General features: G+C 40.1%; 1 protein-coding gene across 3 annotated transcripts in view; it reads right to left on the bottom strand.

Moving 5' to 3' along the window:
• DNAH11 (dynein axonemal heavy chain 11) overlaps window positions 1-15134 on the bottom strand; it is a 375791-nt gene extending 360657 nt beyond the window's left edge. For 2 of the 3 annotated variants that reach the window (XM_044946526.2, XM_044946527.2), the window contains exons 1-5: window positions 12302-15130; window positions 10887-11030; window positions 2580-2776; window positions 2169-2367; window positions 1308-1407 (exon numbers count right to left, since the gene is read on the bottom strand). In XM_044946526.2, coding sequence (XP_044802461.2) covers window positions 1308-1407; window positions 2169-2367; window positions 2580-2776; window positions 10887-11030; window positions 12302-13117 — 1456 coding nt within the window. In that variant the 5' untranslated portion in view covers window positions 13118-15130. Of the gene's footprint in view, window positions 1-1307; window positions 1408-2168; window positions 2368-2579; window positions 2777-10886; window positions 11031-12301 lie in introns of all 3 variants that reach the window. The other variant, XR_006552702.2, reaches the window with a different exon arrangement.
• Between the last annotated feature and the right edge of the window lie 1063 nt (window positions 15135-16197).

Here is a 16197-nt window from a genome sequence, read left to right as displayed (position 1 = left end):
TCTTCAGTCTAGTGGTTCTCAGCCAGGGGAGGTCTTCCCCACTGAGGGTCATCTAGCAATATCTTAAGTTTTTTTGTCATAATGGGCATGGGGGTAGTGGGTAGACTCCAGCAATGCTGCTAAATATGCTGGAATGCTTAGGGCGGTTCCCCACAACAAAGAATTATCCTCCCCAAAGTGTCAGTGGTGACAAGGTTGCAAAACAGTGTTTCAATCTTTGCAACAATTTGCAAACAAAGTTTTAATATGCCAATTTGGCCAATGGAAACCAGAGACTCAGCAAAAAGCTGTACTGAGTGGATCTGGGGCAGAAACTCAGATCTAACTCCCTGTTTGAAAAGAGGCCTTAAGACAACAGTTTATGGAGAAAAGCCTAAAGAGTTAGCATAACTTTCTCAAAGTAAATGTTAAGTATTTTCTAACCTGCCATGTATTACACATTAAAAATTTAAAAATAATTTTCTAATGTCAGAAACAAAATCAGGAGTTCCCTGGTGGTCTGGAGGTTAGGACTCTGTGCTTTTACTGCCAGGGATCCGGGTTCAGTCTCTGGTCTGGGAACTAACATCCCACAAGCTGTGCACATAGCCAAAAACAAAACAAAACAAAACAAAACAAAACCCAGCTATTGGGCCATGCTATCTTACAATTTTATCATTTAAAACTTTAGAATCATGGGTCATATCCATATTTGCTTACACATGCCTAAAGAAACATGAACAGAAATAAAAAAAACTATGGAGGGGGTTACTGGTTGAGACTGAAACTGGGTACTGAAAAGATAAGGAGAATTTGCACTTTTATATTTTAAATTATAAATACCATCTTTTAATTTCTGGCTTTAAACAATGTATTTGTATTATCTGTTGGAAACTCAACAAACAAACCCTCCTCTCCATGTGTTGAATCTTCAATGATGATTTTGCATTCTTAGGAGTTAAATAAATGGTGGAACTTAAGCAAATTCGGAGATTCTATTGGTGAATAACTGGACTAATTGCAGCCCAACTGCTGATTAGAAAATCTCCATGCTGGGCATTCAGTGACTTGCTGATAAATACCAAAAGCCTTTCCCCTCCACACAGGCACCTCTCACTGAAAGTTCACTCTAGATCCTCTTAAGCAAGTACTTAAATGGTTTACTAAGAGCTGAAGAATAAACCGCAGACGATTAAGATGGATTTACCATTAGGAGAGTCAAGTGCAATCATTTCATGAGCATACTAAGGGTAGGAGGAGGCTGAGCAAACAGGCAGGAGTCAGATCAGGAGGGACCACTGATCCAGGCCAAAGAACACAAGTCTTACCATTTTTCACAGCCATGAAAATGTCCTTCAATGTTGGAAAATAGCTGCTTTGCTTATTTTTCAGGATCTTAACCATTTTGAGGACAATAGGAGTCTGAAGCTAAATTGAAATATATATATAACCTAGATTAATGACTAAATAAATGCATTCTGCAAAAAATATTTAAATTATATTCCATTAATGCACAATACAGTATTTAATACTCAAAGATGTACCTGGTTTCAAGTTTAAAATAATTTTTTTTTTAAATAATTTTTAAAATTAACATTTTCTCCTTAAGCTTGTATTTTATTTTACATTTATGGATCTTTATTTGACTTTTTTAAAAACCTAATTTACATTTTATTATATATGTAAGATAATAAATTTTCATATAAAATCTGTTTCAGAAAAATCTCTAAGAGATAGGTGAACAAGTGAATGAATGTCTTAGTTTTTAGAACATTAAATTGAATAAACTTCTAAGGCAAACACTAGCAGAGGAACCAGTTAGTTTTTCCAAAGTGCATCTTTCCACTAAGCAAAGCCTACTCATTTCCCAAATCAATTATATCAACTAGATTAATTAAATCATAAAAATCTTCAACATTTCCCTTGGGAACTACACTTCCTATGCCACAAAGTGTTTCCAATTACTCACATGCTGTCAAAATATTTTCAAAAAGGCAAGTTCACCTTTAATACCCATTAATTTTAAGAATGCATACTATAGAGAATTTTGCAGTAAGAATTGAGTAAGTCATTCAAAGACAGTGTGTTAAACCTTTAAAGTTATTGGAAATCACTGGTTTGGGGCACCAAATTCAACAAGTGACTTTGCTAATTCAATTGACAAGCAATTTCTAGGGCTCTCTACTTACTTGATCATAAATGCATGATAGGTTCTCTCTTCTTATCGTCCAGAAATCAAGTTCAGTTTGAGGATTTGAGTGAAGACCATTTAGCAAAGGCTGCACTGAATCTTTCTCTATGATTTCTTGGATTTGATGTGACCATTTAATAACCACTGATTCAATTGCATGGAGTACTCTCCTTTCATTTGGCTCCAGTCTGCAAACACTGAAATGATTAATAATATAAAACAAAAATGAATCATTTCATCCGACTAAGGACAGGACTTAGTATTTTAATAAGTTTTTTTCTAAAATATGCTGTCATTACTATAATATTTTAAAAATATTGCTAACATGGGGGTGTTACGGGGGTGTGATATTAAGTAGGTATATCACCTCTCCATTTTGACATCTTGTGTAAACTGTATCATTACGTACTTGGTCTCTGAATATTTCTGATCCAGGTCAATGTTTCCTGCAATAGTGGGAATTGGTAGAAGAGTTCGTCTCAACATTTTGCCCCTAAAAATATGCATTTGACTTTTCATGACTTCTATATGATGTTCCATGTCTTGTGAAATAAAGCATGACCAGGATGTATGGTTGTTCTTATTAGAAATAACTGGCACTAAAATCTAGAGAAAGAAAAACATTTTAAGCAGAAAAATTAATTTACAGACAATGTATTCCTTCAAAGATTTTGTTACACAAGATCAGCAACTAAACCATTCAATTTCAATTTCATAAATGTCCTCCTATGACATCAAATCTACAGATGACAAAGTCAGTGACCCATTTAGACTTAATCAATTAGGCAAATTCTTTCAAAGTGGAAGTACTATACTGCTTGTTCATTCATTTACATATTTATCAAACATTTATGGAGGCTCCCAGTAACTCAGACCCTGTATGAAATAAGCAAAATCATGTCAAGTAAGTAAACTGCTTTCTTAATGCAAATTGAACACATTGGCAGATGTAGTAATGGAAAAAATCTTCTTGAATCACATGCAGGCAAAAGCAAATTCATCTTGTCCAGCTCTGAGGGACATCCCAGTGGATTAAATTTTGATATAAATCATATGAACCTTTTTTGGAACTCCTTCCACCATTAAGGTGGGAATATCAATGAAACTATATGTGTGGGAAACCTCCAAAATTATTTTTTGTGTTCCCAAAGCCCAGCATATGTTAAGTAATTATAGTTTGTTGAGTTAGTGAAGTTAGTCTCTTGCTTCCTCACTTTTCCAATACGTACTAATTGTAAACATTTTTTTCTGACACAATCTGTCTAGACTTTCAGCATTAACCATAAAATTTCCATTAGCTAAAATGCTTAGAAAACAGCCTACTTTTTTAAAGTTGATTTTGAGAACATAATCTTCTAGTTAACTACAAACAAACTGAAAATTCATTTCATTTTCCACTGGGGATAAAACAAATATTTCCAAATTGTAGTATATTTTCCTGCTTTGTACCCACTACTTCTTGAGCTAGGAGATTAGTAAGAAATAGTGTGTCTTTCAGTGGCAACAATCTAAATGCCCATCCACAGATGAATGGATAAAGAAGATGTGTATATACAATGGAATACTACTCAGCCATAAAAAAGAATGAAATAAAGCCATTTGCAACATGAATGGACCTAGAGATTATCATACTAAGTGAATTAAGTCAGAAAGAGAAAGACAAATGCCATATAGTATTACTTATATGTGGAATCCAAAATATAAGGCAAGCCAACTTATGTATGAAACAGAAATAGGCTCCCAGGCAGAGAACAGACTTGTGGTTGCCAAGGGGGAGGAGGGCTGGGGAAGAAGGTACTGGGAGCCAGAGATCAGCAGATGTCAACTATTACATAAAGGATGCATAAGCAATAAAGTCCTACTGTACAGCACAGGGAACTACACTCAATATCCTGAGATAAACCATAATGGGAAAGAATGTATATATCTGAATCTTGCTCTCTCTATATATCCGAATTTGCTCTATAGCAGAAACTAATACAACACTATAAATCAACTATACTTCAATAAAAACAAAAAAAATACTAGTGTGTCGAGCTCTGTCGGTCAGAACTGCCATGAGAGGCACATTTTCCTGTCATGTGGAAAACACAGGAAAAACACCCATCTCTGACTGCGAGGGGTATTAGGGAAGACTCGCCAGGAAAGTTGATACTTGGTTTAAATCTTAAAGATGAACGAGTAGGGCTGAACACGGATGCAAAATCACTGAAGGCTAAAGGAGTACATTGCTTCTGAGAAAGTTCCAGTCTGGCCTGCCTGAAACTGGAGCCAGCACCCCTAAGGAGAGGAGCTTTGAGGAAAGTGGGGGCGGTGCATGAAGAGCTTTGGAAACAAGACTGAAGACTTAGGCTTGCTGGGCTGCCCATGCACCGACCCACTGAACAACTGCTTTCTAGATTAAATTCCCAGTATCAACAGCTTTTTCTAAAAGTCAGGGATAGGGATAATTCTGGTTCTTCAACATTTCCAGTTTACTGTATACTGTTTCAAACTTTCGCTCTATTTACTGTTCTGTGACAAGACCAACTTCTTTTAAAATTAAATATTTGTGTCATAAGCTATAGATAAAACTGTTACGCAATTCTGAGCCACATGCTTTGTAGAGCAGTTAAGCAGAGGGCTCGAGTATCTCCATGAACATCATTTCAAACAAGTTGACCTGGGATGTGCTCTGTAGTGAAAATAAACCTCGTTAGCAACAAGCATATACAAAGGAATTCAATTAATCTGGGGTTTTGTTTTTAGCTGGAAGTTTTTTATCTAGGTTTTATGCTTTATAAGAAAAATCCCCAAACTTTCTCTGAACCAAAATAATTTGGACATGTTTACTAGCGGATATACAATTACATGTAAAAAAGTCTCTGCTGGCATTCTCAATGGCAACCCACTCCAGTATTCTTGCCTGGCAAATCCCATGGACGGAAGATCCTGGTAGGCTGCAGTCCATGGGGTAGTGAAGAGTCGGACATGACTGAGCAACTTCACTTTCACTTTTCTCTTTCATGTACTGGAGAAGGAAATGGCAACCCACTCCAGTGTTCTTGCCTGGAGAATCCCAGGGACAGCGGAGCCTGGTGGGCTGCCGTCTATGGGGTCGCACAGAGTCGGACACGACTGAAGCGACTTAGCAGCAGCAGCATTCTCTTTACTCACTTTATCCTTTTTTGAAACTTGGCATCTTCCTTTTAACAATAGTTCTTAAATCAGCAGAGACTATTACTTGGTCAACAATTTCAAAATACAGGAGCCTAGGCCTCTGCTAGACTTCTTAAATTGAAATATATAGGAATGTGGTCCAGATACTGATTGCAAGAACCAAATCATACTTTTCATTCTGGCTTAAGAAACATTTACAGTTATTGTTTCTTTCAAGATCTGGGTCAACATAATACTTAAAGAAATAACTGCATGACATTTTTAATACTTTTGCTAAATTATATAATATAGTTAAAATAATAGCATATAGGGACACATGATAATATTGAACAGTAGATCAGGAGTAAAATTTTGCACACGTTAGATCTGAGATGTCTATTACACAGCAAGTGTCAAGTCCAGAAGGGCAGTGGAAGTCCAAGCTTCAGGAGAGAGATCAGGGCTGGGAAGAGAAGTCTGGGAGAGCCTAGCATATCAACATAAATTACTGTTTATCAGTGTATATCTGTGTCAAACTTCAAAGACTATACAACATTAAATATAAATGAGAGTATATTAGGTCATGAAATGAGAAAAAAATAAATATGAAGTCATAAATGACTTTTTCTCATCTTCTGTTCCAACACCTGGCCCATCCCTTTATTTTACTCCAGTATAAGAACCACAACACTGGAAAATTCCCTCCAACACTTTTCAATCCAATCACTACTTCAGTAACTTAGTCCCTCTTTGGTCCTTGACTGAGTCACCAATTCACCAATCCTGCATTTAATGTTTTTCTTATTGTGTACCAGAAAGTACCCAGAAAGATAGTAGTTAATTAGTTTAGAATGCAAGTCACAAATGGCCCATTTGATTTCAAACTTTTAAATGAAATCTGTCCTAATAAAAACCTTCAGAGAACACTCATAACCACCATCATCTTTCAATAAATACATGGATGCAGGTTTGACAACTGGCCTTGGTGGCAACACCTGGATGACAAAGTTGCAGGGTGTTAGTTTTCTATTCAGCCTTTCCAGCTTTATTCCTCACCACCCTCCAGCTCTTCTTCCCCAATCTAACTGTAGTAATGTACTTTGTTTTTAAAAATGCAATCTCCATTTCCTCACCTTTGGGCCTTTGCACTGCTTCTTACTTCCTCCCTTCTCCATACCTAGTTACTGCTCCTTGTCCTTCAACAAACAATTTATCAAATAATTTACAATGATTTACCTTCAATAAATAATTTACCATACAACCGTGGATGCTTTTGAGAGTAAACACAAACAATAAGAATTAGCAGATGTCATCCGATCTGTAACAGAGGAGACTGGAACCAACTCAGGCAAATCAAGACCTGTAACCTATTGAGACTTCCTACCTTCCCACCTTCCCTGACAACTCTGTAAGATGTCACAGCATCCTGCTGAAACCACAATGCCCACCACACTGTATCCCTGTTCATTCAGCTGTCTGCCTCCCTACTTAGACTGCATGCTTTCTGAGGGCAGAAATGTCATCACTAACTGCCAGGTATGTCCTGTCAGTGGTACCAAGTAGGTATTAAAAAAGTATTGACTAAAGGAACAAATGACAACTGTGGGCTTGTTAGCATACAAATTCCAAGTGAAAAGCCCAAAGGGACACTTGGGAATTTGTATGGTAATAGGCCCATGGTTGTCATAAATGTCAAAAAAATTCAAATGGAGGTATCCTGTTTATTTAACTTATATGCAGAATACATCATGAGAAACTCTGGACTGGAAGAAACACAAGCTGGAATCAAGATTGCCGGGAGAAATATCAATAACCTCAGATATGCAGATGACACCACCCTTATGGCAGAAAGTGAAGAGGAAATAAAAAGCCTCTTGATGAAAGTGAAAGTGGAGAGTGAAAAAGTTGGCTTAAAGCTCAACATTCAGAAAACAAAGATCCAGTCCCATCACTTCATGGGAAATAGATGGGGAAACAGTGGAAACAGTGTCAGACTTTATTTTTCTGGGCTCCAAAATCACTGCAGATGGTGACTACAGCCATGAAATTAAAAGACGCTTACTCCTTGGAAGGAAAGTTATGACCAACCTGGATAGCATATTCAAAAGCAGAGACATTACTTTGCCAACAAAGGTCCATCTAGTCAATGCTATGGTTTTTCCAGTGGTCATGTATGGATGTGAGAGTTGGACTGTGAAGAAGGCTGAGCGCCGAAGAATTGATGCTTTTGAACTGAGGTGTTGGAGAAGACTCTTGAGAGTCCCTTGGACTGAAAGGAGATCCAACCAGTCCATTCTGAAGGAGATCAGCCCTGGGATTTCTTTGGAAGGAATGATGCTCAAGCTGAAACTCCAGTACTTTGGCCACCTCATGCGAAGAGTTGACTCATTGGAAAAGACTCTGATGCTGGGAGGGATTGGGGGCAAGAGGAGAAGGGGACGACAGAGGATGAGATGGCTGGATGGCATCACTGACTCGATGGATGTGAACTCAGGGAGTTGGTGATGGACAGGGAGGCCTGGCGTGCTGCGATTCATGGGGTCGCAAAGAGTCGGACACAACTGAGTGACCTATCTGATCCGATCAGAGGTCATACACCAAATGCTTTTCCTCTATAAAAATACCTTGAAGCTCCACTGTTTGGTCTCTTAGAAGAGGATATCTTTAGCCCTTATTTAACTTTCATTCATTTAGCAAGTACTCACTTAACTGTTACTATGTGTCAAGCAGAATCTTGGGGGTTTGGGACTCATCCCTGGTGGCTCAACTGGTAAAGAACCTGCCTGTCAATACAGAAGACACGAGTCGTGGGTTTAGTTCCTGGGTTGGGAAGATCCCCTAGAGAAAGAAATGGCAACCCACTCCAGTATTCTTGCCTGGAGAATAGGAGCCTGGCAGGCTATGGCCCATGGGCTTGCAGAGAGTCGGATATGCCTGAGTACGCAAGCACACAGTGAGGAAAGATTAAGAGCTGCGACGAGCGTAAGACAAGTAAGGCACTCACCATGGAACAAAACATAAGAGGCCACAAAAGAACCCCACAAACAGCAACAACTTGATTTGTTGTTTAGTCACTAACTTGTGTCCGAATCTGCAACCTCACGGACTAGAGCCTGCCAGGCTCCTCTTTTTCATGGGGTTTTCCAGGCAAGAATACTGGAGAGGGTTGCCATTTCCTTCTCCAGGGGATCTTCCCAACCCAACATGACTTGGCACGGCACTGTTAGTGATCCTATTTTTCAAGTTATTTACTTGCATTAATTTTTATTTTTTAAAATATTGCCTTAGGGAATTCCCTGGTACTCAGTGGTTAAGACTCCATGCTTTCACTGCTAGCACCTGAGTTCAATCCCTGCTCAGGGAACTAAGATCTTAAAAGTCTTGTGGTGCAGCTAAAGAAAAAAACAAAACACAAAAAAACTGCCTTAAACTATTATTCATCTTGATTAATGAGTTGCTTTTGTTTCTCCTCACCTCCCTGGAAGTTCTCCTCTTGAGCTGGGGGCCTCACTTGCCTGACCCTAGGTCCAGGCCCTTCAAAGATCCCTGTTTAGCTGGAGGGCGGCTTCACAGACAAGAGATATTTGAGCAAAAAGACTTAAGACAAGAATGGGTTGGCTGAGTGGATTCTGGGGAAGATGAAGAAACAGCAAGAGCAAAGGCCCCAGGGCAACAGTGTGCCTGAAATAATTAAGGAACCACCCCGAGGCGGCCAGGAGTTAGCAATTGAAATGAGTTGAGAGGTCACAGGGAGGTCAGACCACAGAGAATTTGGGCTCTGGCCAGGCCTTAGGGCCCCTTTATTCCGAATTTAAGTCTTGTCCACAAAGAAACCCAAGGGACAAGTGTGATGTCCTCTCACTTTTTTCGTCCCAATGCTCATATCCTCAAGCATATTTAAATAAATTAGAATCTTCCCAAACCAGCTACACCCATGAGGTTCTGAATGTTTTATGTCTTCTATAGATACACTCACGGACAGTTTATTCTTTCACTTGAACTTCTCAGAGGGCTATGCAGAGAAAGGTTGGAGAAACTGGAAAGGGTTTTATATCTTTTGTCACAGATGGTAGAGAAAGCATTCCAATAAGGAGTGCAGCTTTGCACTTCTAAGTCCAGTTGATGGCAGCCTGGATTCCCATGACCAAAGGTTATTTACACTCCATGTGAAACCCTTTCATCAGATTCAGTTCAGTAAAAATCTCCTGAACACCTGTGACATAACAAAAACTGTCTCAAGTGCTTAAGATAGAAAACTCTCTTCCTAGTGTCTTCTGGAAATCAACTAACACTATAGAAACTCAATAGATGGAAACCATGGTAGAACTAAAGTTAGGGGAGAGAAGCCCTAGCTAATCCAGAGACGGAAAAAAAATACTTTTCAAGAAGAAAGCAGAAGAGCCTCAGGAAGTAGAAGAGGTGTGAAAGACAGAGGCTGACAAATCTTCAGTAATAAATACGTACGTTGGCAATTACTCCTACATTAAATATCGGTCTTGGCAAGACTGTTTTGACTACTGAGACCTAGTTTAGTGATACTAACCCAGTTTCCCCCCAATTTGGTGTGCATTAGAATCACCTGGACTTCCCCGGTAGCTCAGATGGTAAAGAATCCGCCAGAATCCGCTGGCAATGCCAGAAACCTGGGTTGGATTTCTCAGTCGGGAAAATCCCCTGGAGAAGGGAATGACAACCTACTCCAATATTCTTGCCTGGAGAATCCCATGGACAAAGGAGCCTTTTACAGTCCATGGGGGCTCGAAAAGAGTCAAACACGACTGAGTGACTAACACAACCCCACACAGATACAGAATCACCTGAGAATCTTTTACCACTACTGCAGCCTGGCTCCCACCCCAAGACATTCTTATTTAATTGGTATTATGTGTCACCTGGGCAGAGTTACATTAGCTCCCCAGGTGATGCTAATCCAGCAAACTTTGAAAACCACTGCTCTGGTTCTTCCAAATTCAGTCATTTTGTATCTTATTCCTCAAAGCTGGTTTGTGAACAAACAGCATCAGCTCCACTACAGACCTACTGCATCAGTTTGCCTTTACCAAAATCCCTGAGTGGTTCTTAGGGACATTAGAGTGCCAGAAACATGGGTTTGGAGAGTAGTTCTCTGATTGAAGGGGAGAGAAAAGGAATTTTAAGGCACTCATTCCTAATACTTTGTTTCTGTTATCTTTTTCCATTATCTTACACGAGTGCACTTAGAAACAAACAGGAATCTTAAAAACTGAAAACACACTTTTTCAAAGTGTATATCTATCTTTACTCTGAACAGGAAGTTTAATACTTTAGCTAAGTGCAGAAGCCTATTCCAGATGCTTTTTAATTTCCTTTCATTATTTAGAAAGAAAAAGGTAAAGGATGAGCCTACAAATTACCACCTGTTGAATGTCAGCATCAGTATCAGCTCATTTCAGGAACAGTCTAAATGCTATCATTTTCCATCCACCTGGCTAATGAGATGACCAGCTGCTACCTTCTTTTTAATAGCCAGTTATCCTGAATTAATTTCAAGTGTCATGAAGATGAATTAAATATTAAAATATTAAGACTAGACCAGTACCTCGTCTAGGAAAGCAGTTACGTGTCCAAGAGATGAGGCAGGTAACTCTCCAAATAAAACTATCTGAGAGAAGTCATTTACTCCAATGTTTTCAGTAGTCTTCTTGGCAATATAAACAAGTTTATGTTTTACATCTCTTGGAATCTGAAACAAGAGCAAATAATTATTTTAAGTCTACAGTGTAGCTTCCATGTTAACAAGCAAGATGTACTACATCTAACTTGTAACTGGATTGCAAGCATGAGAAAGAAATCTGGCATCCTGCCTACCTTTATAAACAAGATTGTTCCACTGCTCTGTAATGTGTATACAGTTTTCTTTGTTCTTTTATAAAGCTAATTTCACAGTATTATTGGTGTGGAATATCACCTTTCAGAAGATCATTATATACCATAAAGTCTCAAAATTAACAACAAATACAGGGAGAAATTAGAAATGTTTCCATCTGAGCCAAGGTTATTCTTTTGTATAACCTTTTCCTGTTACAAATAAGCCCAACTGAGATAAAGACCAAGAGGTTACATTTGATTACTATCCTCAAAGCAAAAAAACAGACGTGTTTAATCAAGATATTCTAGCATTTTCATGACTACCAAGTCATTTCTTCAGATATCATGACTATTTAACCTAATACTACAGCGTTCTCTTTGCCTACTCTGACACTTTTAAAAACTAAACTAGGAGAGTAGCAAAACAAAATTCGGAACTCGTAAAACTCTAAGGTAAAACTCCAGTTATTTTTTCTTCTCTGGGGTTCCATTATAATCGACCACATCTAGCGATGATGGTACCACTTTACAACGTAACAGCAAAGCATCTCAAGACTATAAATCTTGCTCCAAAGTCTAGAAGTACAAATGCTGTATTCGTAGAAGTACAAATACTGAACTCGTTAACGTTCAAGTGAACTAGAAGTCAAATTGAAAAAGGGAAAAGAAGCACTGTCCTGAGCGCAGACTGCCGGCAATCCTTTTTTTTTTTTTTAAGACTAAGTATCAATATTATTCCCTGGGATGAAGTGTGGTTGACAGGCAGCCTGAGCCATGACAAGCTTTTTGGGCTCTGCCAAACACCACATGTGGCTCCAGAGTGATCCAAGAACGATTTAAAGTAAAGTTATCTGGCAGAGAGAATTCACCTTGCGCCTAACAACCAGGCAGCTAAAAAACTCGCGGTTTTTGCAGGCTCAAAGGCTGACCTTCTAGAAAACTAACCAACAGCCGCTCAACAGCAGAGTGGACGCACCTGGGGGATTCTGTGGACTCCGGGGGCAGGCACTTCATAGAAGTTATTTATTTATTTTAAAGAGCCCTAATACATGTCCCGAAGGAACCCAAGGAGGCGCGACTGGCCAGTCCCGTCCGGGTGTCCGTCAGGCTGGACGCGAGGTGTGGCCGGATCCCCTCACCACTTACCTGTTGGGACGCCTCGAGCTGCCCCTCAGTGGTGACGCTGAACAAAAGGCAGCAGGCTGGGCTGGGGCTCTCCAGAAACTCCCCCAGAACCTGCCGGTTGTCTTCACTCTCCAAATGCTGGCTCCATTTCTCTTCCGGGAGGCCCAGTAACTGCTCCAGGCGGCAGCCGACGAAGCGCACCCGCGCGTCCTGGGCAAAACTCCGCACTCTCCTGGCCGCCGCCACCTCCTCGTCTTCGTCTTCTTCCTCCAATTCCACCAGGCCCGCCGCCTCCGGGCCGGCGCCCGGGGCGAGGCGAAGAATCGGAGCTTCTCGGGCTGCCACCTGGGCTGCCATCCAGTATGTCGAGTAGGCGCGGGACCGGCCGGCTCCTCGTGCGCGTCCCTCCCCAGCCCCGGGTAGGCTGGGCCACCTCCACACGCGCTCCCCGGGAGGCGCCCACCTCCTCCAGCGATCACTGCGAGCGCGGCCGCTTGTCCCACACCTGCTCCCACTTGGCCTCCCGTGTCTGCTCTCGGAGCTACAGCGCAGCGGGACGGAGTTCCGGAGGGTCTTTAGCAGCGCGTCCCGTTTCCAGGGGAACGGCGTCCCCGCCCCGGCCAGCTGAGGGCGGAGTGAGCACCAAGCAGAGCCGCTTTCCGCAGGGGAGTGGCTTGCCCTCCACCGGTGTGAGCCACTCGGTGGCCTCTCCGCTGCCTTCTGGCTCGCTGGCATACAGGACATCTCCGTGGGGGCTCCCAGGGAGGGAGTCCAGTATTGATTAATTGCTGTGTTTTGAGCAATGCTGCCGTGTGCTGAACACCATGCTAAGTCCATCCTCTTGATTATATTAATACCTGGAAAGGCAGGGCTTCAATTGGTCAGCTTATCTAATGAGCAAAGAAATAAGTCACAAAGTGACTAAGCAACAAGGAGATGATGGATTCATGTCTCGCGCCCAGGGCTTTAAATTCACCTTGCCCTCAGTGGTTAGGTGATTCCAGAAAAGAACCAACACTGCAATTCAGCTTTCTTAGTTGTGGGAATCCCAAGATCTAGGTATTCAAAATCCTGACTCCAAACTTCACCTGCCACTTACAGGGATGTTAATACACACAGTGAAAGAATGAATGACGCTCTTTGGAAATGCCAAAGTGCTCTGAAATATATAATTATTATTCAATCCAAGAGTAAAAGGTCACAGGAGAAAAGTTCCAGATTAGTAGCAGTCTCCCTGATGTTGAAATGGGATTTCAGTACAGTTTGTTAATGACATTTGTTAAGACTGAAGGAGCCAGAATTTTGAGAGGCAGTCCTCGAGTTAAACCTTTTTTAGTCCATTTGTTAATTGTTCATTTCAAAATACAAACTTCAAACTTTGTGTTTCCCAAGGAAATATGAGTGAGTGTTGCTCTTAATAATCCATTGTAGTAACTGATTATTGATAAATAGGTTGTTTCCAGCAAGACTTGGTGCCTCAACGGTTTTTTTTTTTTTTTTCTTCTTCAGGATATCTGCTGTGTCTGATAACCACTGTAGGTTTTTCTAGTTGTATCATCAGAATATTGAATGCACACAGGCTCCTGGAAAGTCTTTATAATGACTTCAAACTTCACGGCTGCTTTGTACTGGCCAGGGCAATCCTTAGGGTACCCAGTAGCTATTAAGAAAGCCTAAAATTACTGAAAATATTGTATGATGCTTCTTAGTCTTTCCTCTCATCCCTATGTTCTTCTACCTTTGCATCCTCTACCACAGGAATTCTGTAAATAAAACAGAAACAGGAATTCTGTAAATAAAAGAGTTGAATTAAATTCAAGTGGAAAACCACTTTAAAATTCAGTAGAAAATTTGAACTCATAATGCTATTTAACTACACTTTTCAAAAAGGTACACGTGTAACTTACAGAATGAAAACACATCAAAGATGTCTTAACTTATTAATGAGGAAATTGAAAAAATGGTGAAGTTGGTTCCAGGAGAATCAAAGAAAAAAAGATTCACAGGCAGCAGAGACTGTTGAAATAAGGTTGTTAGATTAGATACAGTACTCCTTACTGTCCTACAGAGCAATATAATCATGACTTTTATCTTAGGCTTTTAACAAAATAATTTGTATATTTCAAAAATAATTTACATCTGTAATGAAAAAAATCTGTGGTTAACTGCGATTAACAGAAAGCCCAAGTAATAGTGGCAAACAATAAAAATATTTATAACCTCACCCAAGAAGTCTAGCTGTAGAAAAGCCATGGGTTGGTTAACAAAATGACTGGGATGAAACTGTTGTATCTCTTTTCTGTGGTCTCCAGTTATTCTCCTGTCACGAATGCTAAGTGGTAGTGATGGTTTCTAGCATTCCTTGTAGGTGACGATGCAAGAAAACAGAGCATCTTCATTTTTGAGTAAAGAAAACTTTCTGAAGCCGTTCAGAAGATGTTCTCTTTCATCTGATTTGCCAGTATTTCATCATGTCTGTATCTAAACTTTGTGTTTGTCCCATCAAGATCCATCTCCAGCCTCCTCTTAAGGATATGTCCACTAGGAGGAGCCTGAGCAAAATCTGGATTCTGCTAGTGAAGAAAGAGAGAAAAAAAAAGTCCATTTGGTAGTCAACCAAGACAGGAATGGATGTGCTTTTTTCCTCAGATGCCCCTATATACGTATAAATTATTGGAAGTATCACTTTACACTAACACAATTCCCCAAGAATTATGAAGACTTTACTTTTTTTTGCCCCCTAACTGTGGCTAAACGTTAAAAGAACTTTATTCTAGGAGAAGCCCATGACTTAAGGCAACTTGAGATTTTGGAAGGGGATAAAGGAAAACAGGGTAAAAATTGAGAAAACTATGTGACTTGAGGAATTTTACTGTCTGGATTTTCAGAGATATCAAGACAGAAACAGGTGAGTAAAGGACAAATATAATGGGGAGCCGCTGTTGAGGCCGTCGGATATGTGCCATGTTCAAGGGTGGGGGCAGAGAAGAGACATGCAAATCACAGACAGGAATATCAACTCATAAGATCAAGGCCATTCAAAACAGATTAAAAAAAAAACACCAGTTAAGTTACAGTTTCTTACCATTGTTCCTTTTGATTGAAAAGAGGGGCAGGGTAGGGAGGGAGGTGGAAGGGATGTTCAAGTGGGAGGGGGCATGGGTTAACCTATGGCTGATACATGTTGATGTTTCGTAGAAACCAACACAATACTGTAAAGCAATTATTCTTCAATTAAAAATAAAACAAACAAACAAAAAGCCTAAAGCATCTTTGCAAAGTCCAAGCATGAATTTAGGAGTTCAACAGGGAAATGTAGTAGAAAACCAGAGGATATGCAGGAAAGAATAATTCTGTAACATCTAAAATTCTGAGGTGTACAAGAAATGACTGACAGAAGTAAGCACGTGAACAACGAGAACCACAGAGCACTCTTGAGAGGAAATCCTCGCCAGACTGAAGTGTGATCTCTTCCGGTACCTGCATAAGGTACTCTACCTTGCCTTATGGTTATTTGTGCAGTTTTCTTAGTTTTCCTTATTAGCAACTAGGCCCTTTGAAGGTAGGTGCTATCAGGGACTGTGACATTTATCTGTTTTACCCCCTGTAGCGTCTAGCATAGAACCTCCAGCAATTCCACTGTTCAAATATTTGTTGAATTGAAATAAGCACTTCAAAATAAAATGCCAGCAAGGGAAGGACTTCTGTAACCCAAACAATTTCAGTAAGGTAAAAGGTGAGAGCCTCTGATGGGAGAAGGGAAAAATGAATTTGTAAAAAAAGAGATTCATTGATTCATTTAATTAAAGGAACAAGAAAGAAGTTTTCTGGAAGCCCTAGTTCCCTAGAAGGAAGAGGATATAGAGATTAAATAAATTCAACAAAAGAATATGAGAGTTAAGTTGGAGGGAGTATAA

The sequence above is a fragment of the Bubalus bubalis genome, chromosome 8 (genome assembly GCF_019923935.1).
Source record: "Bubalus bubalis isolate 160015118507 breed Murrah chromosome 8, NDDB_SH_1, whole genome shotgun sequence".
Classification (NCBI taxonomy): domain Eukaryota; kingdom Metazoa; phylum Chordata; class Mammalia; order Artiodactyla; family Bovidae; genus Bubalus; species Bubalus bubalis.
The sequence above is the reverse complement of the archived record's forward strand: the minus strand, read 5'-3'. Positions and strand labels throughout refer to the sequence as shown.